Source organism: Artibeus jamaicensis, unplaced genomic scaffold (assembly GCF_021234435.1).
Source record: "Artibeus jamaicensis isolate MK-2021 breed Jamaican fruit bat unplaced genomic scaffold, CSHL_Jam_final contig_465, whole genome shotgun sequence".
NCBI classification, from domain to species: domain Eukaryota; kingdom Metazoa; phylum Chordata; class Mammalia; order Chiroptera; family Phyllostomidae; genus Artibeus; species Artibeus jamaicensis.
Window position 1 is genome coordinate 22,920,895 of NW_026521843.1, and position 25,913 is coordinate 22,946,807.

The 25,913-nt window shown below is 44.1% G+C and overlaps 1 protein-coding gene across 1 annotated transcript in view; it reads left to right on the forward strand.

Annotated features, from left to right (window-relative positions):
• The first annotated feature begins 6,792 nt into the window (after positions 1-6,792).
• Positions 6,793-25,913, forward strand: part of GALM (galactose mutarotase) — a 46,288-nt gene continuing 27,167 nt past the window's right edge. The window contains exons 1-4 of the mRNA XM_037149045.2: positions 6,793-7,127; positions 14,126-14,280; positions 18,171-18,377; positions 23,974-24,055. Of these exons, the coding sequence (XP_037004940.1) occupies positions 6,938-7,127; positions 14,126-14,280; positions 18,171-18,377; positions 23,974-24,055 (634 nt within the window). The 5' untranslated portion in view covers positions 6,793-6,937. The remainder of the gene's footprint in view (positions 7,128-14,125; positions 14,281-18,170; positions 18,378-23,973; positions 24,056-25,913) is intronic.

Sequence of the window (25,913 nt, forward strand, 5' to 3'; positions counted from 1 at the left end):
GGAAAAAAATCAACTTGTATCTCTCTTAAGCTGCTGTTATTTTGGATCTCTGTTACAGGCAGTAAAAACTCAATCCTAACTAATCAAAGGGTAACTTTTCAAAGTTTTGATTTGGCAAAAAAAATGTTTACAATATCAGAAATTTATCATTCAAGCTGAGCTGAATAAGATCCATACAAAAGCCAGAAATGATAAGAGTGAGAAGTGACTGCTGCTTGGGACCTCTTGAGCAAGCGTCCTGTAAGAATTCAGAAGGTCGTGCTCAGACTGGCCCTCATGGTTAGTAGAGATCAAAGGTTGTGGATCAAAGGTTACCAAATCATGCTAGCAAGATCATGAGAGTTAATTCTCCACAATTATTTGAGGGAGATAATTTAAAAATACTGCATAAGTGTTACTTCCTGCCAAGAATTATATTCACCTATGCTTTTTGATACCAGATTCCGTATTATGAGGAATGGAGTCTCGATAAACTTGGAGAGCAGTTCCCTGACCTGCAGGGTTGAATCCACTTCAGGTTAGGCTGAATCTGAGCTAACGTTCTTCCTAGAATGTTGGCAGCTCTTGTCCTTTGAAAAACAGCAGAGTAAATGAAAACGTGCAGAAGGGTTCAAGCAAGGTTGCATCACTATCGCATTAGTCAGAAGACCAAGGCACACAAAGATAAAACAGAAAGAAATAGAAGTGAGGATGTGGTGGCGCTTGCTACTGAACCACTGACAAAATGTTGAAAGCTCTTTTGAGACAGATATTTTGATGTGTCAAAATAGTCTAGGTGCTTGAACAGTCTGATGAAATTAGCCCCATTACTCTTTTTGGTGGGTGCATGTTGCGTTTGCTTGGGCAGCATGCATTCTCTCTTTGGGAATAGCATCCTGATTTTCCCATGGGGAATCACCTCTCCCCACTCTCCCAGTCTGCGCTGTTGAGCGAGGCTGACTATTGTACCAAGCACCAGGTAATAGGTTCAGAAGGGCACATGACCAAGTGAGATTCAATGCTGGGACTTTTGTAGCTTCTGCTGAGATTTTTATTTGAATAACATAAACCTGGGAATACTAGCAATCATCACTATAAAGAGCAGTCCTAAAAATAGGGCTATCACTGGGGAAAAGAGAACCAAGAAGAGAAACACCGAGTCTTATTGATATAGTTTTGGGCCAGATCCAGCTATGCCTGAAGGCAGGCAGATCCATCCCTGGACTTTTCACTCTGTTATCCAATAAGTTCTCTTTTTGTCTAACCCAAGTTTGAGTTGGTCTATACCTTCCAGAAATAAAAAAGAGTTCTGACTCTTGAAGGTATTGCTGTTACAGGGATACCTAGAAGAGGCTCTCTAGTTTGTATGAAAGGAAAGAATGTGCTCAGACCCACTGAAGCTCCAAATCTATAAATAGGTGCCACATTCAAGTCAGAGGGCATAGAAGAGGAATTTGTTTTGAAGCTGCTTTACATAAAATCAATTAATATTTATTACTCATATCAAAGAATAGGGGGAAGAAAAGACACACCCCCAACCACTCCCTTGGCCCCACTGCTGACTCAAACTAAAGAAAGATCAATCAATGGGGTTTCTAGAGTCTAACACATATCTCACTGTCAGTGCTTACCGGGGCCAGAACGACACAATGGAAAGTGTTCTGGGTTCAAATTCTGGCTCTGCAACTCGACCACACTAAATGGCCCTGGAATAATGGCTTAAATTCAGGGAGATCTAGCTAGTTTTGTAATTTTTTATATTTGCCATAAATGATATATTTGCAACCTTCTGCCACTGCTTGTTTCCCCTTAACATCAAAGTTATGAAATTCATGCCTGAGAACTGGTGGAGCCTTAGTGCATTCATTTTCCTGTTTTGTCATTTTCCTGTTACATGGATATACCATAATTTTTTAATTCATTTCTCAGCTGTTGGACCTTTCCTTGTTGCCACATTTTTATTCCAACACATAATACTGCTATAAATATTCTTATGCCCATATGCAAACCATCATTTAGGGTATATTCCAAGGAATGAAATTTCTGGGCCTCGGCCATTGCTGAGCTATATGCAATTTGACTTTATTAGATGTTGACAAGTTGTTGTGCAGAGCGGTTTTATCAACTGAGACTTTCAGCAGCTTTGTATGAGAGATGCTTCACATCCTTTCTAGCATTCAAACATTCATTCAAAAAATACTTTTTAGTGACCTATTAATCTGTTCTAGGTACAGGAATACAGCAGTGAAAGTTCCGTTGGAACTCTCATTGGAGCTGCTCTCTTGGAGCTTCCATTTTCTCAGCAGGATACACGATGACAAGTAAATGAATGAATGAATTATATATATATATATATATATATATATATATATATATATATATATAGCCTGATCACTTTTGGGCCATATATATATATATATATATATATATGGCCCAAAAGTGATCAGTGCCTTGTTTTCAGGGTATGTGGGTGCCAAGGACCAGCTCTTCTCCTTGTCCCCTCTTTATCTGTACTGTATAATTACTTTTTGAGCTCAATGCGACCTAATGAGCTTCCAGAAGCCAATTTATAAAAATTTGTAATTACCATCAAAATTAGAAGACAAACGTTTTACATGGTGTAATGTGTTAGAACCTACAGAGTGCTTTGGCATCCATGCTCTCAGTTGACCTCCGTCGTAGACAGTGTATAAGGAAGTGGTTAAATGCTCCTGTCTCTGCAGTCAAGCTGCCTGGGATCAAATCGTGGTTTCCTGACTTACTAGCCATGTGACCTTGAACAAGCTTCCAAACCACTCTAAATCTCAATTTCTGTATCAGATAATAGTGCCTGACTCACAGGGATGCTTATTATGGTGCCCAGTAAATTTTTCATACTTTATATTTACTGGCAATCAAAAATAATTGGGGGGCCAATCATGTGATATTATTCCTATGTAATAGAAGAGGAAACTGAGGTTCAGAGTAGTTGAACAAATTGCCAATAAATTCTAGTGCCTTTGAAACCAGGTCTTCTGACACCCGAGCCAATTCTCCACTACAACATTGTACTTATGAATATATCATGTATTTATTCAATAATAATTTTTTTAAAGATTTTATTTAGTTTGTTTTAGAGAGAGGGGACAGGAAGGAGAAACAGAGGGACAAAAACATTAATGTGTAGTTGCCTCTCGCACGCCCCCTACTGGGGGCCTAGTCTGTAACCCAGGCGCGTACCCTGACTGGGAATCGAACCAGTGACCCTTTCCAAGGGCCGTGCTCAATCCACTGAGCTATGCCAGCCAGGACCAATAATTATTTATTGAGCATCTAATATTGCCAGTCACTGCTTGGTGCTAGTGAATTCTGAAATACTCCCGATATGACTGATGACCTTTGGGCAACCCTGAAATTATAACCACCTTGAGGCCAGTCTCACACTTTGTTTCAACCAGCATGGACTGGTAATAAATTTTCCAGGTTTTACTGAAGTTTTCATAGAGGATAAAAATGAGCGTTTATTACATGGGACTGCCATCTCCCTAAAAGACCAGGATAATGTTTTACTTATCAGTATACAACTGGCACTTAGCACAATGCCTGACACACACTGTTGAGTACTTGACAAGTGATTAACACATCATACAGCTAAATTTAATGTCTTCGTCAGTAACTTCTCACCTGCATCCATACTGTCTTCTCCAGCAGCTACTCCAAAGCTGTGGATGAAATAGAGTTGAATCAAATTGTGAGAATTCCGCTTCTCATGAACCCAATGGGATTCTCCCAGGTACAAGTTTTCCATCTTTGTTTTTCAGATACAAGTAGTTTCCATCTGAGACTAAGTATGGTGATGTTTAGAATAAATATATACAAGTCAAAATATTGAGCCAGAGAGCTAATAGTTAACAATCACAACAGTCAAATGTACTCCCGGAAAGACAAGGCATGATCTAAGACAGTGCGTGCTGAGCGCCCAGTGAAGAGAATTGGCAATAAATACTATTGGAGTTCAAAGCGGGAAGAAAGAAAACAGGAAGGTGGTAGTGTGTCAACCTGACTGAAAACAATCTACTCTAGGTCTCTTTAGAGATAAACGCTGAGGTATTGTGAGTTGTTTTTATTGTTTTATCTCAGAGTTTCCTCTGCATAGCAGCCTGTCAACAGCTTAAGGCTTTGGAACCAGCCCTTTTCCTGGGCCCAGAGTCTGATGGGTCCCAGGAAGGGTGCACCTATAGTTTCTGTGTAGAGTGAGGAGATGCAACCCAGATGTCCTGGGGCTCAGATGTCCTCATTTCAGGCTCCTCAGCACTCAGCTTTGGGGACTAACCTCCAGCTGAGAACAGTGACAGAACTTATCCTTCATCTGACCACCCATATCTGATGGGAAGTAAAGTTACTCACTCTGAGTAACTATTCATTGACATAAATGTCACAATTCCTACTCCCTTTACCTCAGAGGGTTACCCTCAGCCCCTATACCCAAAATAAAAATAAATTATCTGCTAGAATTTGATGTTGCCTTTTCAAGATTACTAGTTTGCTTCTGATCTAATCCAACCTTGGGAACTAGGAAAATAGGATATTTTAGTATGAAAAATCAAGGTTTGTGCCTGTACACCTGCCTTACCACAAGGTAATCCTACTTGGCACAATATGTTAAACCCTTAATAGCACAAGGAAATTGAAATCAAGAAGCATGTTCCTTACATCTTAGACATCATGGTATGTTTCCTTTTCTACCAAGCCAAGCTATAAGACTTCCCCAAGTGACATCTGGGTCTGGCCATTCAAATGCGTTTATTTCTTCCTGGTGACAACATGAGCTTGGCAGAACATTGAGAACGGGTGGCTGAGAAAAGAAAATGCAGTCTTCCTGCTCACAGAAGAGAGTCTAAGACATCCTTGCTAACACAGCATAAGCAAAAGGGCTTGTGTATGAATCAGCCTAAAAGTGAAGTGGGCTGATGAGGGCTGCAGAGTTCATGAGCATTTCTAAAGAAGCCACAAGCAAGAGTGCTTATCGGTTATTGTATGTGTGGCGCAGTCTGTAATTTGGCTTGCTGGCGTCTTTTTATTATTATGTGTTATGCTTCACCGAAGCCTGTTGCAAGCTCTCGTTTTCCTTTGCTATCAGAATTCCCCTGCTTCGTGAATGAGAATTGAGGCTTTGTGGCAAGAATGCTAAATATTCCTTCCGACTAACTACACAGACAGAAAAGGCTAAGAGACAGTTATGTTTTATCAGCGTCAGATTCCAGAAACATGACCCCAATTCTCCTAATTTCTTAGTCATAGATGCTTTCGGCACTCACAAATGTCTGGCTGGACCCCCTCTGACCTAGGAACCAAACCAAAAGCAGCATCAAGCAAAAATGAGATGAGTATGCAGACCATCAAGTAACACCTGTCTTTAGGCTTCCAGCACCCCTCCCTCTGCCAGAGGCCCAGCACTGTCTAGCGCTGCCAGATTTAGTAAAGAAATATATACACAGGTTCCTGTATTTTATCTGACAATCCTATTAGGGCCTTTAGTAGCTCTGTTTAAGTCCTCTGCCATCAGAGCCTATTTTGGGAGGAGAAAAACCCTGAAATTAGTCCTCAAAACTTAGAGCAATATTTTTCAAGGTTTGTTCCTAGAAAATCTGCATTAGAATAACCTGGGGAACCTATGAAAAAGACAGATCCCTGAGTGTCATCCTGGACTCACAGAATTGGAAAGTCCAGGGACAGGCCTGGGAATATGCATTGTAAAATTCTCCGCAACCTTGACTGGTGTGGCTCAGTTGGCTTGGTGCCTTCCTGCAAATCAAAAGGTCGCCAGTTCGATTTCTCATCAGAGCACATGCCTGGGTTGCAGGCTTGGTCCCAGTCGGGGTGTGTGCAGAAGGCAATGAATTGATGTTTCTCAGATCAATGTTTCTCTCCCTGTCTTGCTCCCTCCCTTCCCCTCTCTATGAAAAAAATAAAATCTCTACAAATTATTGTGAGGCATACTAAGGCATGACAGACAATTCTTTAACAACCTCAGTGTCTTTCCCAGCAGCACACACTTACAGCCTTTTCCTGCTTGGGGAAAGGAGATAATAAAAGCACGTATCAGATATTTATGAGGACCTTCTTAAATAGTTCTTTTCTTAATCCCATGGTAAAGGAACTCTGGGCTTCAAGAACAAGATAAGGGGGCAGATACCTTTACCCAGTCCCCTGAAGGCAGAAGTTTGCCTCTGATCACCTCCAAACACACCTGACCGTCTACGGCGCCCCTGTCTAGTCGGCTACTGCAGGCCAGCAGTCGGGAGGGCCTTTGGGCAGTGGCCCCAGCAGAAACAGGTACAGGACTTTGCCCCATGTGACAAACACAATGGATCTTCTGTCAGTGTGCAGTGCGACAAGAAGCCTGCAATTACTTACCCCTTCTCTAAACCACCCCTGCACTTCTTTGCCCCGGGATCAAAGAACTAACTTAAAACCAGAATTTACCCCCCTCCCCCGCAAGATCTGTCTCACTGTCTCTAATTCTGCTCTCTGTATTTCCCAGAATTTAATCTGAAAGACAGCCGCCACCATTAATGAACAACAGCTCATTGTCTGTGGAGAACCTTGGGCCAGAACCGAGACCGGGTGGAATCCTGCAGGTTCAGCATTGGATTTAGAAAGACTACAGGCCCCAAAATGCAATTTCACCTCCCGAAGACTACCGTTCCCAACATGCAATGCAGCCAGGGTTAGCAAAGGAAAAGAACTACCAGCAAGGTTGGAATTTTTGCATCAGGTGACCCTTAGGCAAATAAACTATTAGAAAGGCACCAGGGGATATTTTTTGCAGCAGTAGTCACTCCCTGGATCCAGGCAAGATCGGGGAGGAGTCTGTGCCGTGGTCCCACCCCTTTTCCAGTAAACTGCTGTTGCTACAAATTCCGTGGCAGGATTTCGAAGTGCCAGGAGCAGCTAGCTGTACTCCCGAGCTTTCCCCATGGTTTCGGTGACCAGATCGGTGTTTGGGGAGCTGCCCTCGGGGGCAGGGACAGTGGAGAAGTTCCGGCTGCAGTCAGACCTGCTGAGAGTGGACATCATTTCCTGGGGCTGCACCATTACGGCCCTGGAGGTCAAAGACAGGCAGGGCAGAGCCTCAGATGTGGTGCTTGGCTTTGCCGAGTTGGAAGGTGGGTTGAACTCTGCCCCGGGCCACCGGTGGGCCTCAGACCCACCCCCCACACTCCCCGGATCAGACTGCTCGGATCAGACTGCTCTCGGAGGGGACCCAGGGGAAGGACTGAGCTTGGGACCCTCAGGAGCGCTTGGATCCCACTAACTCACTGTGTTGTGATCCAGTGCTTGGAAAAAAAAAAGACAAAATGAATGGAAACGGCTTTGGGACTTGGCCTCTTCTGGTTATCCATTCAGGCTTTGCCTCAATCAATTTAAAAAGTCAGTTGAAGGCAAGATTAAAGTCCAGCAACCCTGGAGCGACCTTTGAACTGCCTGATCTTTGTGAGGGCTGGAGAGGAAAAAGCAGGCTAGAGGGGGTGTGGCTCCGGTCCCTTCCTCAGGCGCGTTCTCAAGAAGGAAAATCAAAGGCTTGCTTGCTCTACTTCCTTTTTCCTTCATCAGATTCTCTTTGAGGCACCGTTGTCTCAGCAATGCTCAGGGCTGCCGACAGCTTATCCACTTTGATCTGGGTGGGGTCGGTTGGTGCTCAGGGGCCCTGCCTGCCGCTCTACAGCTCTGCACAGAATGGAAGGCAGAAGACCTTGCTGTCTAGAAATGAGGTCTCCCAACTAGGGTGGACTTTCATTCCGTTGGAATCCCTGGGCAATTAAAATCACATAATAATACATGCGTCTAAAAACTGTTAATTCAATGATCTTATCCAATGAAGACAGACAAGGTCCCCCGCCTCATGGAGCTGCCCTTTAGCCAGGGACATAACCGTTAGCCAAATAATTGCATAAATGAATAATTACAATTGCAGTTTGATCGCAAAGCATCATTAGTGCTCTCTTTGCAGTAAGGGTGCAACTAGACAGAAAATGAGGTTTGAAATCAAGTTGGCAGAGAAAGTGTTGAGAATGAACATCCGCTGCTCAGTGGTAGAGGCATGGACAAAATCTGCTTAGAGAGGGATTTTGAGGTTTTCCTTTAGGCGTGTCTTTCGGTCTGTTTGGTTCTTTAGATCTGTAGCATGGCTCATGGTTGGAGGTCAACAGAAAACTCACGAGGGTATTGGTTTTTCCCGAGGAGACTGAAATTTGCTCCCCGTATCCTCAGCGTTTTATAAGAACATTCCTGAGGACCCTATTCCTTGCCCTGTGGTTGTCTTTGTCTGCCTTGGAGCTTCCACAGCTTGGCCTGGAGAGGGGACAGGTAATCTTCAGCAGAATTTCTTTGGTGACTTCAGCAAATCTTTATAGGAGGCTCAAGGGTGGGAAGGTGCAAGGATGTAGGGAAAATCAGCTCTGTGTCCCCTTGAATTTCTGGGGGTGAGGGTTCACATCTGTCTTCAAAGTCAAGAGGGTTGACAAATGAGAAAAGAGGATTTTTTAGAGAGGGAGGAAAGCAAAAAAAGAAGGATTTCTGAGAATTATTTTGCTGAGTCACCTCTTTCTGTTAATAGCGTAACTATTTTTCAGGCTGAAACAGAACCATAAAGAGATTACTTGACTGGTGCAAAATTGGGCATGGAGTCAAGGAATTAAGTATTTGGTCTCCGATTGCAGAACCAGGAAAGAACTGGAGACGATAAGCTAAGAGCACCTGCTTGCATCTCCTCATTTCCATCTCTGCCTTATCACCACTCAGTAGGTAACCACCTTCCCCCTGTACACACTCAGTTCATACCATTTTTACATCTGATGTGAGTCACACAGAGCTTAAAGAACATGGTGTCTTTCTGGAATTCATACGAAATGTGCATCACGGTGACATGGCACGTGGGAAGTACTAGGCATCAAAATGCCAATTCGGTGAGGACATTTATGCAATTGTCTCTATGAGTCTGTGACTCTTGTGGGGGTCTGGGTGAAAGAAAATATTTTCCCCAGATGTTCTTAAAGGGGAGAAAAAACCCCAGCCACTGAGATCCCCTGACTTGTACCGTGTCACCCACATGCTGTTAACACCTTCTGAGAAAGTTAAACAGCATTTTCTTAACCAGGAGGCATCACAGGCTTCACAAAAAGCACCAAGAGAAAATTTTAATTCCTACGCTATAATTTAGATAACTTATTTATTTTGAAAGGTAATGAGCTGTTTTTAAAACAGGAGTTGGGGTAAAACCTTCAGACTATAAAGTAATACTTTCTAACATATTCAGCTCTCGCAGAGGGTGTCCATGTTCCTGTTTCAAGGCCCTGCCCTTCAAGTTTTCTGTAGATTCTTTTCATATTGCCAAAAATAAAGACGCCTTCATAACAAGAAGCATAACTGTCTCAATCAGTACATAGTCGTAGCTACCTGACAGTATTCTGGCCAAGCTCGGACGCCACGAGCTATGGTAGTGCACCAACCATACCATCTGGGTTTGTGTAAGCATGCTCTGTGATGTTCGCACAGCGGCGAAACCTATCCACGTGTCCCCACCGTTAAGCTGCACGAAACAGTGATATGAAAGGGCTCTCTGCTATTTCAATCAATTGTAGTGTATTGAAACTCATGTTAAGAAAATGGCAACAGTGGTTGCCCTCAAGCTGAGACTCTGGGTAGCTGGGGTACAGGGATAGGAAGGAGACTTAATTTTCACTATATAGTCTTTAAGAATGTCTGAGTCTATGCCATACTAACAAACTGAAGCAAATAACTTGAAGCAGTAAGATGTGCCAGAGTAAGGAGTTACATTCATTACTGTGTCCCCAAACATGTTTTGAGCTGTGGGGAAGAGCTAAGCATGGAGAATTCCATGAGATGTGGTCCTTTTGTAGCCACCAGGTTAGATGTGAACTATTTCCAATTTCCCACATAGATTATGTAAACTGCTTGGATGATGGCCATGACCTGCGGTCAGAATGGTTCACTTTCTCCCTGGGAAAATGAGATTTCTCTTCTGTAGAATTCTAAAAAGGTAGATCATATGATCTTTTAGTTAATAGGCTGGGAAAAATAAGTCATGCCTCCTGTGAGTTTTTATGCTGGGTTTTGTTTGTTTGTTTCTAAAAATATTTTATTTATTTATTTTTTTGGAGAAAGGGGAAGGGAGGGAGAAAGACAGGAGGAGAAACACTGGTGTGAGAAATGTTGATTGGTTGTCTCTCGCACATCCCCAACCAGGGACTAGGCCCACAACCCAGGCATGTTCCCTGACTGGGAATGGAACTGGTGATGGAAATCAAACCCACGACCTTTCTATTCAAAGACCAGCATTCAATCCACTGAGCCACACCAGCCAAGGCAAAATATTTTTAAATGTTTTTCATCTGCATGTCCCACCCGTAGTCATGATTTCTTTCAAAACCTATGATGAGAATATTTGCTTATAAACCACAGGAACAAACAGTACCCATACAATCAATATGAGTCCTTCCCTTCTCCCTCCCCATTACCACCCAACACCCAGCTCTTACTACCATGAGAGCCACTCTGGAAAACTAGAGGAAATAAACTTAGCGCTCTTAGAAAACCTGAGTTCATAAGAGGGAGTGCTCCTGAGGAAAAGGGACCAGTGTAGAAGCTGCACTTTAATACGATAAATGCCCAACCATGCCCGTATGGGAACGTTGAGGATTCCTGGTTGAATCTGCTCTGTCCCTTAAAGCACTGTGACCTTGAGCAAGTTATTTAACTTAACCTCTCCAGACCTCTTTTCTCACCTAGAACAAGTGGGTAATGATGATTAAATGTGCTATTGGCCGTGATAGTATGTAACTATGGTGAACAGTTAATATTTTTATCTTCCTTCCTTCCTTTACCCCCCGCCCCCCCAAATATACCCTCACACTACTTGAACTTCTTATTTCATTTTGTTAACACTGAGAAAAGTAATGGCATGGAGATTCATCTGGGACAGCCAGCAGCCATTTAAAAATATATAAAATATTTGGGATCCTTGAAGTGCTTGCTAATTGAGTAAAGTAATGTTTGTTCTCCTCAAAATACCAAGGAAGGTGGATCAGGGTGTGGAGGTTTTGGCTGAGACTAAGGAGCAACTTTATTTGAGACTTTAGGGCACCTGGCGAAGGCTTGTCTGTCTGAAGTGCATGTCGTAGCTGGGACCTTGGGATGTTAGAAGACGGAAAGAACCATACCCTGTGGTTAAGCATTTATGACTATGTTCTGGCTAGTCCCTCGCTCAAAAAAAAATGGACAAACTTTTCCTTTACCCTTGACCCTACGTCAGCATTCGACTTGATTAAGTCAGCATTCCTGGCTTTAGCTAGAAACTCTTTTTCTTCATAGAAAATAGTACTTGCTGCACTTCAAACAAGCTTTTTAGTCATGTCCTATTAATAATTTGGGGATTGTCATGTTTTCTAATTCTGATTTGATATAAAAGTTTAATAACATGTGAAGATAGTATACGATCCATTTGTTCTAAAGGGTTTTCCAGCTCTGGCTGGTGTGGCTCAGTGGATTGAGTGCCGGCCTGCGAACTCAATCCCAGTCAGGGCACGTGCCTGGGTTGCAGTCCAACCCCCCAGTGGGGGACATGCGAGAGGCAACCAATCGATGTTTCTTTCATACATCAATGTTTCTTCTCTCCCTCTCTTTCTCCCTCTAAAAATAAATAAAAATAAAAATCTTTTTTAAAAAAGGTTTCCAGAGACACTTGGGAGCAGTGGCTTCTGCTGTCCTTACAGTTTAATCCTTAAAAATGCTTCATCTAAACCAAGGATGAACAAGTGCTTCATATCTCCGCGAGCCTATTATTAACCATTTCCGGTTGAGGCAGTTCTTGCAAGCCCAGGAGGCAGCGGCCTTGTTGTTGGATTTGTCAGTGTTGCTAAGCTGTGACTGACAGAGAGAAAGGGCTCCGTGTGCACTTGTTGAATGAATCATCGTAGGAGTCAAAAATAGAGACAGCTAAAAAAAAAAGAGAGAGAGAGCTAAATAATTTTTGAACAGAAATTCTGTTTTCTTCGTATTTTTGAACTCCTGAAGAACAGATGAATGTCCACATCATTTGTCATCAGAGAAGTGCAAATTAAGATGAGACCTGTTAGAGTGGCCAAAGTTCAGAACACTGACAACACCAAATGCTGGTGAGGATGTGGAGCAATGGGAGTGCTCACTCGTTGCTGGTGGGAACGGCCACTTTGGGGGATAGTTTAGTGGTTTCTTCATAAAACTCCACATGCTTGAACCATATGATCCAGCAATCATACACCTTGGTATTTAATTACAGGGGTTAAAAACTGATACCCACACAAAAACCTGTGCATGGGTGTTTGTAGGAGCTTATTCATAATTGCCAGCACTTGGAAGCAATCAAGATGTCCTTTAGTAGGTGAATGATTAAATAAACTGTGGTTCATCTAGACAACAGAATATTATTCAGTGCCAAGAAGAAATGAGTTATCGAGCCACGAAAAAACAAGGAGCACCCTGAAATGCCTATTACTAAGTGAAAGAAGCCCATCTGAAAAGGCTACCTGTTGTATGATTGCAACTATAGGACATTCTGGAAAAGGCAAAATTATGGAGACAGTAAAAAGATCAGTGGTTGCCGGAGACTCAGGGGATGGGAGGGGATGAATAGGCAGTGCACCCATTTTTAGAGAAGTGAAAATACTCTGTATAGTATTGTAACAGAGGGTATGTGTCATTATACCTTTGTCCAAACCCAGAAAATGTACAACAAGAGTGAACCATGATGCAAACTGCAGATTTCAGGTGACAGTGATTGTCAGGGTAGGTTGATCAATATAATAAGTGTACCACTCTGCTGGGGGATGTTGGTAATGGCAGAGGCTGTGCATGTGTGGGGGCGGGGGGTATATGAGAAATCTCTGTACTTTCTGCTTGATTTTTCTGTGAACCAAAAACTGCTTTCTTAAAAAAAAATAAAGTCTATTAAAAATAAAAACATATGAAGCAAAACCAAGAAAAGATTATTTGGCCCTTTGGGACCCCTTTGGTTACCCAGACTAAGGGGTTTTAAAGGGACAGCTTCAGAAAGAGGGGAGAGTGCAGGGAGAGGTGGGTAGGAGCTGATAGACAGATCCACCTGGCCCGTGCTAAGAGATGGTAGTGAGGTCAATGAATCAGAAAGGCTTGCACTGTCCAAATAATGTCACTCTCAAGAACATGTACTTAGGAGCCAGGCTGTGTGCATTCAAATCCTGGTTCTGTCATAACTGGCTATGTGTTTGGGGGCAAGTTACTTAACCTTTCTGTTCTCAGTTTCCACACCTGTAGTATGTGCCATGTATAACAATAATATGAATATACTTATACTAAAATGGTATTCATTATTTATTTGAAGTTCCTATTTCACTGGGTGCCTATAATTCCTCCGGCAAGACTACTCTATGTACTTGTGTACTAGTTAACACTGTTTTTAACTTTTTAAAATTTATTGATTGATTTTAGAGAGAGAGAGAAACATCAGTTTGTTGTTCCACTTATTTATGCATTCATTGGTTGCTTCTTGTATGTACCCTGACTAGAGATCAAACCTGCAACCTTGGAGTATCTACATGATGTTGCAACCAGATGAGCTACCCAGCCAGGGCTATTTAACACTCTTTAAAGGACATTTTGATGTACTAATTGTATGATTTTTTTAAGAAAGAAGAAAGAAAAAAGAAAGATAAGATTAGTTTCTTCTCAAGGCTACCCACACAAAAAATTTTTTAGTGAAAAAATGGATCAACCTAGGGAAAAAAGCAGATTACAGTGCACCATGCGTACTAAGACCCCAGTTTAATTTTTTAAAAAAGAGAAGGAAAGCATATGTAGGCATATGCTAGACGACAGAAGGATGTACTTCACAATATTAACGGTGGTTCTCTCTGGTGATGATATTAGGATGATTTAAATTTCTTCTTTGTGTTTTACAAAGTCCTTTAAAAATGTTGACTGCTTTTGGAAGGGGAAAAGGCCATGAACAGAGAACAGCATTTTTCCGTTTCCATGAGGATGTGTTCCCAGGAGAAAGTGGTGGATAGCCATGTGAGCCTTGCCTTAGGTTTGAAGTTTTCAAAAACTCCTCAATGCCATGTCCTTGCAGGCTACCTCCAGCAGCAGCCCTACTTTGGAGCAGTGGTCGGCAGGGTGGCCAACCGCATTGCCAAAGGGACATTCACGTTAGACGGGAAGGAGGTCAAGCTGGCCATTAACAAGGGGCCCAACAGTCTGCATGGAGGCATCAGAGGGTTTGATAAGGTGAGTGGGGGCATTGGGCCAAATCCTTACCTGCCATATTTCCCGAAGTACCTTCCAGCATACCTTCTGTTTACCAGGGACAATCCTGGACCCTGGAGCAAATGTGTGGAAAGGTGATTCAGGAAACAGGTTGCTCCCGTGGTTAGGACAAGCAGAGGCCCTGGCCCCGTTCCAGGACCCATCCTTGTCCAGCTCATCTGACTACAACAGGCAGCACAGCCCCGAGTGAGGAAGGACAATGGCCCTTGACTTAGGAAAGACAGGGAAGGACTTTCCTTAGGCACAGCAGGAAAGTGGATTGAAAATAATACCTAACTGCTTACTTACTAAACAAGCCATTTGCGTATGTCGTCTCTCACCCTGTATCATCACCAGATGAGGCATCTGAGGGTCTGGAGGGCCACACGCCCCTGAGCCAGGCTGCCTGGCCAGACACCCTCAGTCTTACACCGAACGCGCTGCTGTCCCCACGGCTGCCACTGGGGGTGCCTCCAGTGCAACACCCCCACCCTGTGTCTGTCAGGAAGCCGGCTGCATTCAGGCCTACCCTCCCATGACTCAGCATTATCTCCTGTTCTCTCCAGCTCCCCCTTTCCACATTAAAACTCCCATTCCCCAAGTGAAGCCCTGGGGAAAAAAAGGGTTAGGAAAGCAAATTGATCAAACAGCTTCTCCCTGAAGTGGGAATGCCTGGCTGGGTGGGAGTCTGCTGTAACCCCGAGTGGCTCTCTTATGAGTCTAATTTCTGGCTGTGAGGGAGATAATTTCGGTAGGTAACTTGCCTTTCAGTTATAGCACCCAGATTATTTCCTGGAGAAGACAGGACCGTGTGTGCAGTTAGGGCCGCAATTTCTTCTTTCCTGCCTCTCACCGCCACCTGTCCTTCAGAAGGAAGCTGGCCACTCTCTGCTTCCCCTGCCCACCAGCTTCCTGTCTGTGGCCCAGACCCAGACGGCCCTGTGAGTTCCCTTTCACTCAATGAGAGGACTCCTTACTCCAGGGAGGCGCAAAGCCAGAGGGCCTCTGGGATACACCAGGTCTGCAGGCAGACCCCAACCAGAGGAAGTTAGACCCTGCCCTGCTCGGACACAGATCTTCAGAGGAGCAGCAGAACAGTACCTTGTTCTAGTCTGTTCCAGTTCCCTCTGTTCCCCTGTGGTGTTTTCTATGGTGTTAACAGGTTTGCCTTGTATGGATATAGCAAATAGTGAGTTTACACACACATATCCTTGAATGTAGCGTGCCTACTGAGCCCCTTCTGTGAACCAGGGCACATTATAGGATGTGAGGCTCGCAATACAGTGAGGGAGCGGGACCCTTCCACAAACAACTGTTATAGGTGGACCACAACATAATGTAGCCACCAGTGGTGTGATAGAGGAACTGGGTGTGGACAAGTTAATAGCAACAGAGGAGGTGGCGTTGAACGGCCCTTGAAGAAAGGGTAGTGTTTCATTCACTGTGTTGCTGTTGGAGAGCATGGCTATGCACCAGCCCGGCAAGAAGCGGGGAAAGACTTGGAATGTTTTTATGGGGCCCTGAAAGGTTTTGAATGGTAAATTTTGATGTAGTACCATGAGCACTGTCCTATGAACTTTGTACTGTGTTTCTTCTCAACGGTGACTGAATAATTGTTCTATTTATTGAGTGTATCAACACATTTTTACAAAATTTTTATTCATTGATTCTTAGAGAGAACCATCAATTTGTTATACTACTTACTTATGCATTCCTTGGTTGATTCTTACATCAACCAATCCTCAGTCCCCTTGACCGAGGGTTGAACCCAGAGCCTTGGTGTATTTGGACAACGCTCAAACGGACCATGCTACTCTACCAGGGCCACCACATATTTTAAAGATGAATTTGAACAACCTGACAGGATTAGAAATAGTATAATAAGACTAAAGGTGCACATTATGGAATTTTCTGGAAATTTTGAAACTATAGGGTCAGGGAAATCCTTTCATGAATAGGAATTATACTCCCCATAATATTATACTTATCTGCTAATACTGGTTTACACTATCTTTCCATTGTGTCCTTCTCTAAAGGAGAAAAACTGGGTAGCAAGTTAAGATCATTTATTTCAAATATTTTATTCCTAAAATTTTCCATTTGAAAGATTCTTTTTTCTCTAATCACATATATAACAGGCTTTATATGTTAAGTGTCTTGAAAGAGCAACATTTTCTGGGACATAACTAGGGTGTAAAATTAATTTTTTACTCAAGTCAGTGAATATGTTTCAAATACCAGCTGCTTTCACGGTGGGCGGAGGCAGAGACCTTCGCTCCTGCTGGGCTCCCCTTCCTGGCCAATGCAGCGTCACTGAGAGACCCAGCCAGGGCTGGGTGGGCAGCGTATGGGCTCGTAAGCCGTTCTCAGGCCAGAGGGGCTGTCATCTTGCAAGTCTCTTTGGGATGACAGTGTTTGGCCTCACCTCCTGCAGACTTAAACCGAACATCCCCTGGAGCCAAGGTGTGTTACAATGTGGACGACCAGGCCTGAGTTTGAATCCCCGGTCTGTCACTAATTACACGTATGACTTGATTGTTTCCCCCTTTAAGCAGTGGACATGGAGTAGTAAAGGTGTCTACTCTTCTGGGATGTGGGAGGTGGAAGTGAGCAAGTTAACTCCACTGAACTTAATTTGCTCATCTGTAAAATGGGGGTAATGCTATTAATTAGAATCATGTGAAATTGCCACTGTTCCACTACTTTAAGCCTGCAAAGGAGATGATGATGATGATGATTACTATTATTGTAATTGTGTTCTACCAAACCCTTACCTTGTGAAATGATTTGTGTAAAGCACCAGGTCAGGGTGCTGGTGAGCACTCGACAAATGGCAGCCTCATGTCTGCAAAAGACCCTGTTACCCGAGGGCTCCCCAAAGAGACTGAGGGGTCCCTGGCCACCTCATCCTCTAACAGTGTAAAGCACGGGAACAGCAGCCGACCGCCTGGTTCAAATGCACTGTCTAACTAGCTGCGGGGCCTGAAAAACAGTTGATCTTTTCTGAGGCTCAGCTCTGCCATCCCTAAGTGAGGGTAATGGCACCGAGGTTAGGTCAGCTCTGAGACAGATCAGATAGCGTCTGCGGAGTTTCTAGCTCATCCTGGGCACTCAGTAAATGTTGGTTTTCTCCTCCCGGTAAGTGTCATTCTGGGGCCTCGTAGGCAAAGTTGAGAGACACCACTGTGTTAGTCCAAGATTCCTATTTCTATTTTCAAAAGCAAAAAAACTCTTTTAGAAACCTTTTCTTCATGTTTTTCTTTCCACTCTTAGAATCATATTTCCCAGAATGAGAAGAAACCTTTGAGATGATTTTTCAACCTCTTTATTTTATGAGTCAGATTGATGTCCAAAGTCACACAGTGAGCTGGGACTGAACACGGCCCCCAAATCAGACCCCCTGACTTGTGGGCTAGAACTCTTCCTAGTGGAACGGGTGCCCAGGGCATAGAGAGCCTCCAGATGTTGTTTATAAATGTAAATAGTACCCCCAGGAGAGACAGACTGATTTACTAAGGCTGTTTTAATACTATTAGCAGGCAGTAGACATTGCTATATTGCTACACTTAGAATACGGTGCTGAGATTTCAAAAAAAAAGTTTCAAAGTAGGGGAAGAAATATTTTAGACACATACATATAAATTTAAGGGAAAACAGGATAGGAAATGTGAGTAGGTAAAGAGAAATTTTTTTCTCTCAAATTCTGTATAAAACAGAATTTTTAAATAATTAAAACCTAAGCTGTTCTTTTAAACCTTGTTGATTCCATCATTAGTTGTCTGACGGTGGAATCAGTTGTCTTTAACATGGAAACGTGGCGTTCCGCCTGGGGTTGGAGTGACTAAACGGCTTTGAACACACTCTTTTCCCAGGTCCTCTGGACCCCGCAGGTGCTGTCGAATGGCGTCCAGTTCTCACGGGTCAGTCCAGACGGTGAGGAAGGTTACCCCGGGGAGCTGAAAGTCTGGGTAACATACACCCTGGATGGTGGGGAGCTCGTGGTCAACTACCGAGCTCAGGCCAGTCAGACCACGCCAGTCAACCTGACCAACCATTCTTATTTCAACCTGGCTGGCCAGGTAAGTGCCCTTGCCTCTGCTCTCCAGTGGTGCCATGTGCACCCTGCCTCTTCTCTCCTGCCCTGTGTTTTGTGGAATGACCTGGGGGAGTGGCTGGAGAGACCAACCAGCAGGAAATTACTCTGGATGATGAAAAGTGCCCAGCAAAGCATCTGGCTCAGTAGGTGCTCAAAAAATGGAAGTTGTAGGGAAAGCTAGGTTAAATACATTGTACCACCAAGAGAATTATCTGCTTCTTAAGAGTTCCTTTAAGAATTCCTTCTCATCCTGGCCAGGGTGGCTCAGTTGGTTGGAACATCATCCCATAACCAAAAAGTCACTGGTTCAATTCCTGGTCAGGGCACATGCCTGGGTTGCAGGCTCGATCCCCAGTTGGGGCATACACAGGAGGCAGCCAATCAGTATTTCTTTTTCTCCTCCCTCCCCTCTCTCTCCAATGAGAATAAAATGAATTTTTTTAAAAAGGCCCTGGCTGGTGTGGCTCAGTGGATTGAGTGTGGGCCTGGGAACCAGAGGATGGCAGTTCAATTCCCAGTCAGGGCACATGCCTGGGTTGCAGGCCAGTTCCCAGCAGGGGATGCATGAGAGGCAACCATACATTGATATTTCTCTCCCTTTCTCCTTCCCTCCCCCTCTAAAAATAAATAAAATCTTAAAAAAAAAAAGAATTCCCTTTCATCTAGTAACATATACTTACATTTGCCCTACTTCACTCCTACTGTCCCCCAGATTATTTCCAAGTAAAGTGCTTTCTACCCTTGGACTTTTGGAAATGTGCCTGGCCCAACCTCTTTAGATATGCTGCCAATATTTGTGTGTTCCTGCTGCGCAGCCCACCCTAAGTGTGGTATAGAGACACTGTTAACCCCTCTTAGATAATCTCTAAACTACCTCACCCCCTCCTAAAGCTGATATTTTAGCTTGCTGGAGAGGTTATTGCAGGAGACAGAATAAAAAAGCACAGCTAAACTCTGTAGATTATATCTGTTACTTCCTGTTCACATGAAGTACTCATCATTTTCTACTGTTCTTGAATCACTTTGGCATGATTTTCTACCACGAAGTGATGTTCACAGCCAGATAGTAATATCTTATATTTTCACACTCTTTTAGGAGTTTGCTGATGATCTGCTGTTTTTTTCCCTAGGATCTTTTCAAATAGCATGGCTTATTGGTTCTTATATAATTTCCAAAGTTCTCCCTTTAAAAATAAGAAAGATGTTTCTTCACTTGCTTGTTCCTTATCTTCAGGAACTTCCACTATCCTTGTTGAGATCTTAAGACTAACCAAAACACACACAAAAAAGCAAGCACGCCCAGCCATAAGGGGCTCTGCAGTGAAGACCCTACTTTTAAAAATAACTTCAGAAAGAAACTTGACAAAAACAGAGCGAAATATTAATGGTTTTATGTGGTAATAGATCATGGTGATATTTCACTGTTTTCCACATTTTTATATCTTTAGGATATCCTGCTTTATAATCAGGATGGTCTAAAGGAATGGATTCAGAAACAGAAAGAGAAACTATGTGGGAAGTACTCCATCCGCCCATGTGTTCTGGTGGAGGAGACTTAATGGCAATATAAGGTTCACTAAGGCTCTTTCCATTCACGTGGCAGCAGGACCCTCCTGACCAGAATTTTTACGCCCTTCCAGTCCTACAGGCACTCGAAGTGACAGGTATTTCTGAACCTCTTTCCGAAGGCTGAGTAGTTTCCCAGATTGCAAAGCCTACCCAGGAGGGTGGGCGGTGTCAGGTCCCTTCTGTCTTCGTAAGGGTAGCTGTGATGCACAGCTACTAGCTCCACGGCTGAGGGTGGGTGGGGTGGTCAGCCTTCGGGGTGCTCAGGTGAGAGTGGAAGGTCAATCACCAGGCCTGGGGTCATGGGGCCTCTGTATTTGCAGAGCGTCTCTTGCCCCACCCCCAGACACGCTATCATGTATCTTTAACCCTCCCCAAGGAAACAGATCAGAACTTGGTGTTTAAGGTAGTCAGCTCAACTTAAACTTTTTTTTTTGTTTGGGTTTTTAATTTAATAGGGTACTTTTGTTCTACTTGGGGCCAATCTTTGAGTCATCATTTCTAAGTTTGAGTGTTGGAGGCCTGGGGGGAAGGAGGAAGTGTGTTTTTCAAAGAATGGAAAAGTTACGCAGGTTGCAGTTTGGTTGTTCCTCCCTCTCTCTCTCTCTCCCTCTCTCTCTTTCGGCTGTTCCTGCTCTTGCCTAACACAAAACAGGGAGAACATGCTTCTTACTGAAACTTTATCTAAAGAGCTCTCAATGCAGGCCAGGGGAACTAGAGATGCAAAGCAATAACTGGGGTTCTGGTACGACTGGGTAGGGATGTCACCGAGGACCCAGATTCTTCTGTTTTTCCATTCTGTTCCTTCAGGGTTTTGGCCTCTCTTCCCTTATGGTCACAAGATGGTTGCTCCAGAAACCATGTAGTCACTTCTAGAGACAAAAAAGGACCTGTTCCTTTTTTTCACTTCTCTAATGTTCCATTGTATTTATTGTTTGTTTATCTTTATTTTTTAGATTTTACCTTTTTTATATCTAGAGGGAGGAAAAGGGAGGGAGAATGAGAGGGAAAGAAGCATCTATACAAGAGACAAACATTGATGGTTGCCTCTTACGCATGCCCTGACCAGGGACCAAAACTGCAACCCAGGCATTTACCTTGACTAGGAATTGAACTGGTGACTTTTGCTTTGTGGGATGACGCCCAACCAACTGAGCCACAACAAGCACTCATGTTCTTTAAAAAAAAAAACAAATTACTTATTTTTTAGAGGAAGGGGAAGGAAGAGAGACAGAAAGGGAGAGAAACATTGATGGGTGAGAGCAACATCCATCAGTTACCTCTTGCATACCCCCAGCCCGGGACCTGGCTCACAGCCCAGGCATGTGCCCTGATTGGAAATCGAACTGGTGATCTTTTGGTTCACAGGCCAACACTCAATCTACTGAGCCACACCAGCCAGGGCTAATGTTTCCTTTTAAGAACAAGCAAAACTTTTCCCAGAAACTCCCCACCAAACTTTGCCTCACATTTGTTGGCCAAAACACATCCAATGCCCTATCTAACCCAATCACACCAGCAAGGGAATTAGACCACTGCGACTGGCTTAGACCAATCGAGATTTGCCCTCTGGGGCCAGGGTGAGGGTAGGGCCCTTTCCCTGCATATCTAGTTTAGCATAGGATAAATCAACAGGCCCTGGTTCTTCCAGGGGAAAGGGAGGGTGCTGGTAAAGGCGTGGCTATGGCTTGGGTAGTAACCAATAGTGTCTGTTATATCCTGCTAGAGGTGATTAAGAGCTGAATTAAGGCCGTGGTAGTGGCAAAGCACAACAAAAAGGCCTTTAAAGCCCCATGCAGGCCACGGTGAGCTCTGTAAATGGCTAATGTAACAGACTAGTAACGGCCAAGCCAGGTTCACCAAAATAAACACTGAACTCAGAGATGGACCCAAGTTCTCTTTGTAAGGCAGCTTTCCTTGCCAAGTTCTCATCAGCCTAAAGGAATGAACCCAACAATGATATTCCACCACGGCGGGCCACCACATTATTCCAGGTCAGGGGCCATGAAATGAGGCGTGCTTCCCTTTCACGCAGGAATGTTAGTGCTGCCTAGTGACCCAATAGCCACAAGGCGACTGGGCGCCTAACAGACGTTTCTTTCCCTTCTCCTCCCAGGCTTCTTCCCAACATCTCAGATTCACCAGTTTATTTGGTGTGTGATTTTCACATTGAATCATTTTTTTTTCTCCTGCCTTAGTACTAAAAAACAAACAGATAAAGGAAATTCCTAAGCAGCTTTATTGTAATAGTAAAAAAAAAAGTGGAACAACCCAAAAGTCTGTCAGCAAGAGATTGGGTAAACAAGTTGTGATGCAGCCATATAATGGAATGCTACTCAAACTTGAACTGAGCGGTGAAGAGATAAAGCCAAGAAAACAGTCTCAAATTCTCTTCTCTCATCAGAGAAAAGACGCCCCTCAGTCCCCGAAGCCTCTTTGGGGCCAGCAGCCCCACTGAGGCCTAAGAAGGTGGCAGTGTGGAGAGCCACACAGGAAGTGACTCCTCTAGTCTAGAGCGGCCTGAGGCAGGGCTGCAGACCCCTCTCATTTGGGGCCTGCCCTCCCAGGTCAGAACAGGGACCGCGAACAAGGGCAAAGCTAGTGTAAGCAGAAGAGAGACCTGTGCCCCAGCCTTGCCTGCGCCCCATTCCTACCCCTGCCCAGCATGTACCCGCTGGGAGAAATCAAGAGATGTTCTTCGGAAACAAACCTTCTTAGTAGTGCGATGAAAACAATTTGTCTTGTCTGGACACATTCTTGAGGTCTCTAAACTCTTGGCCTTTCTTCTTAGGACAACTCCATTTGGTTATGTGGACCTGAGTCTTTCTGACCGTGGGATTGTGTTTTCCATGAACCGCAGGGCTCTCTCCTGGTTTCTCAGGAGCCCAGCAGAACCTTCAGTGTAGCTTAGCTCAGGGTTACTCAGTCTCGGCCCTGTTCACATTTCGGGCCAGATAACTCCTTATTGCAGGTGTGGGGGGACAGTCCTGTGCATTGCAGAGTGTTTAGTAGAATCCCTGGTCTCTTCCCACTAGATGCCATCAGTATTACCACCCCCAGCCAGGACCATCCAAAATATCTCTAGACTCTGTCAAATTGTTTCCCAGTGGGCCACAATCGTCCCCAATTGAGAACCCCTGGATTAACTTATTTTTGAATATCCATGAAACAAAAGCCCACATCTGGTTTCCCTTTCATATCTTATGCCGTGAAGCTCTAGAATAAACTCCTATTAATAATAAAAAGAATCTCTTAAGTTAGAAATGCACCCGTGTACCTTCCAGTTTGCAAGCAACAATACATGTCTTTACTAAACTGTGCTTCACAAGAACCCTGGAAGAGGTGGGGGCATTGTTAGCTCAGTTTTACTCTGAAGGAAATAAGATTCTTGGAGGTTTATGTAACTCCCTGGGACCACTCAGTGGGAGCTGGAACTAGACTCCAGGCCTCTGACCACTACCTAGTCTTTGACTCCCCAAGACGCGCAGGGTGCATTTTTATGGAGGGGACAGACAAGCTCTCAAAAGCAAGGACCCCAGTTCTGAGTCCCAGGCTTCTGTCATGTGGCCGGGAATGTCTGGGTGGGAAGTGGGCCAGAGAAACGGTGACATGTGCCCCACCTCTAGTGAGCTGGAGGTGAGGCCTTGGCCGCTGGCGCCTGCTCTTCTGTTTGCCTGGCATGTGAGGAGCGTGGGAAAAGCCCTCTGCTAATCAGCCGAAATGCAAAAGACTTGCAAATCGTTGGCGTCTCTGTGACTTTGCACCTTTACAATTTCATTTGGAAAAGAAAATGCATGCTGGGGTCATGCTTGAGAGCTTCTTTCAAATCTGCTGCTATTTTGAGGACCCGTCTACCCACACTTCAGTGAAACTATCAGTCATCCCCAGAGGTCAAATGCGATTTCTAAAGTTTGTGTCAACGCTTGAAACATTTCTGTGGGAGAAGTTATAAAGCAAGCATATGAAATAAGACTTAGCTTTAAATCTTTTCTTCTCTACCTTTTCTCTCCCAGGGCTCCCCAAATATCTATGACCACGAAGTCACTATAGAAGCTGATGCTTTTTTGCCTGTGGATGAGACCCTGATTCCTACAGGTTGGTGAATTTTATCTTTTTATAGGAATGTAGACCTGGGGTTTGATTTGAGAAACATTGAAACTTCATTTACCTAAACTGATTTTCCCTGTTGGCCTACCAAAATACCTCTAATTACTGTGGTTAGTCATTTGTTTTGGTTAAGGTTGGGTGACCATAGAATTAAGCACCCAACCAGCACCCTTTTGAGAGGGAAAGGGGATGTTATTGCCAACGAGCCAGGGCAATGAGCATAAACTGGGACAGTCCCAAGTACCGGGTCCTCTGGGTAGCTGAGCCTTGGGTTCCAGAAGTTCTTTACTAAAATGTAAATCTGTTCCTTGTTAGCACCTCAGCAGAGATAAATTTCCCTGAGCATTACCTCCCAAATGCAGGGCACTGATAGGACTTCAGGTGGTTTTTGATAAAGAGGGAAGGGCAGGGTGAGTTATACCCTGTGCAGGACAAACGCAGATAAGTCACCTCTGGGACACAGTTTGGGGGATGGGGTGGGACAGGGAAAGCAGAGTATCAAAGGGGAAGGTGAGGTGCTGCCGAAATCAAAATTCAAGAGTGTGTGTGTGTGTGTGTGTGATCCTAGGTTAGCTAGATTGAGATTATCTTGGTTATTATTATTTGGAATGAAGAGTACCTTGGTTCAAATAGGCAAATCCATAGAGGTAGAACGTAGTTTAGTGAGTGCCAGGGGCTGGAGGCAGAGGGAAATGGGGAGTGACAATGGGTACAAAATTGCTTTTTGGGGCAATGAAAATGTTCTGGAATAGATGTGGTGGTGGTTATGCAACCTTGTAAATACACCAGACACCACTGAATGATGCACTGTGAATTTGATAGGGTGTGAACTACGTCTCAATTTGACAAAAGAAAGAAAGAACGTGTTACCTTGGTTCCTGTGTCGTCTCCAGGACTGAGCAGCGAAGTTTGTACTGGATTGTGGGTGTTTCCTCTGGGGACAGGTGGGTGGCAGGGAAGCTGTTGTCTATGGCAGCCTATGGAAGTTAACTTAAAGTAATTACCCCAGAGCAATAGACAAATATTCTTACTGGGATTTTGTTAGAACCAGAGATCAGGTGAGTGTAGAAGGCTTTTAGTCTCAGAAAAGTAACCAGCAGTGGAGAAGGAAGGGAAGAGCGGGAATCTAGAAAGACACAAACACCTGCTGCATCAAATCCTCTTTCCCTGGGAGGAACGGCTGCCCTCACAAGGCCCCTTGGCCAATCCAGGACCCCTGCCTGTGTATGACGGCAAATTCTCAGAGGTATTAGCTTGTGGCTCCTTCTGTCAGGTTGCTGACATCCTATGTTCCATTCTCTCAGGCATCTCTCTCATCAGGGTCACTGCCCTTGATAAGCCTGTTGGCCAGCAGCTACACGTAGAAGGTCAGGAAGGCCTTTCCCTTCCATCCCACCTCCTATAAGGATGCTGTTACTTCAGCTGTCATCTCTGCTCCAGGAAAGACCTTAGCATAACAGCATATGAGCAATTAGAAGTCAAGGGCACCGTCCTAACCAAGTAAACAGGGTTTGCACCACCAGAGATAAGACGTTTGGACATTACATTCCCCCTCCCGTGGTTCAGTGATCCCAACTGGGAGGAGGTCTACAAAATAATCCTCCGGTACTCTGTAATAGTAGCAAGATCATGAAAGTCAGAGAAAGACTAAAGAACAGTCTCAAAGGAGATATGACAACACGAGCCAGAAAAACGGCAACAGTGGTAACTCTGGTGAAATGCTAGTGGAGTTTATGGTTTAGTTAACAGTACTCTTCCCATGTTAAATTTCTTTTTTTTTAAGATTTTATTTATTTATTTTTAGAGAGAGGGGAAGGGAGGTAAAGAGGGAAAGAAACATCAATGT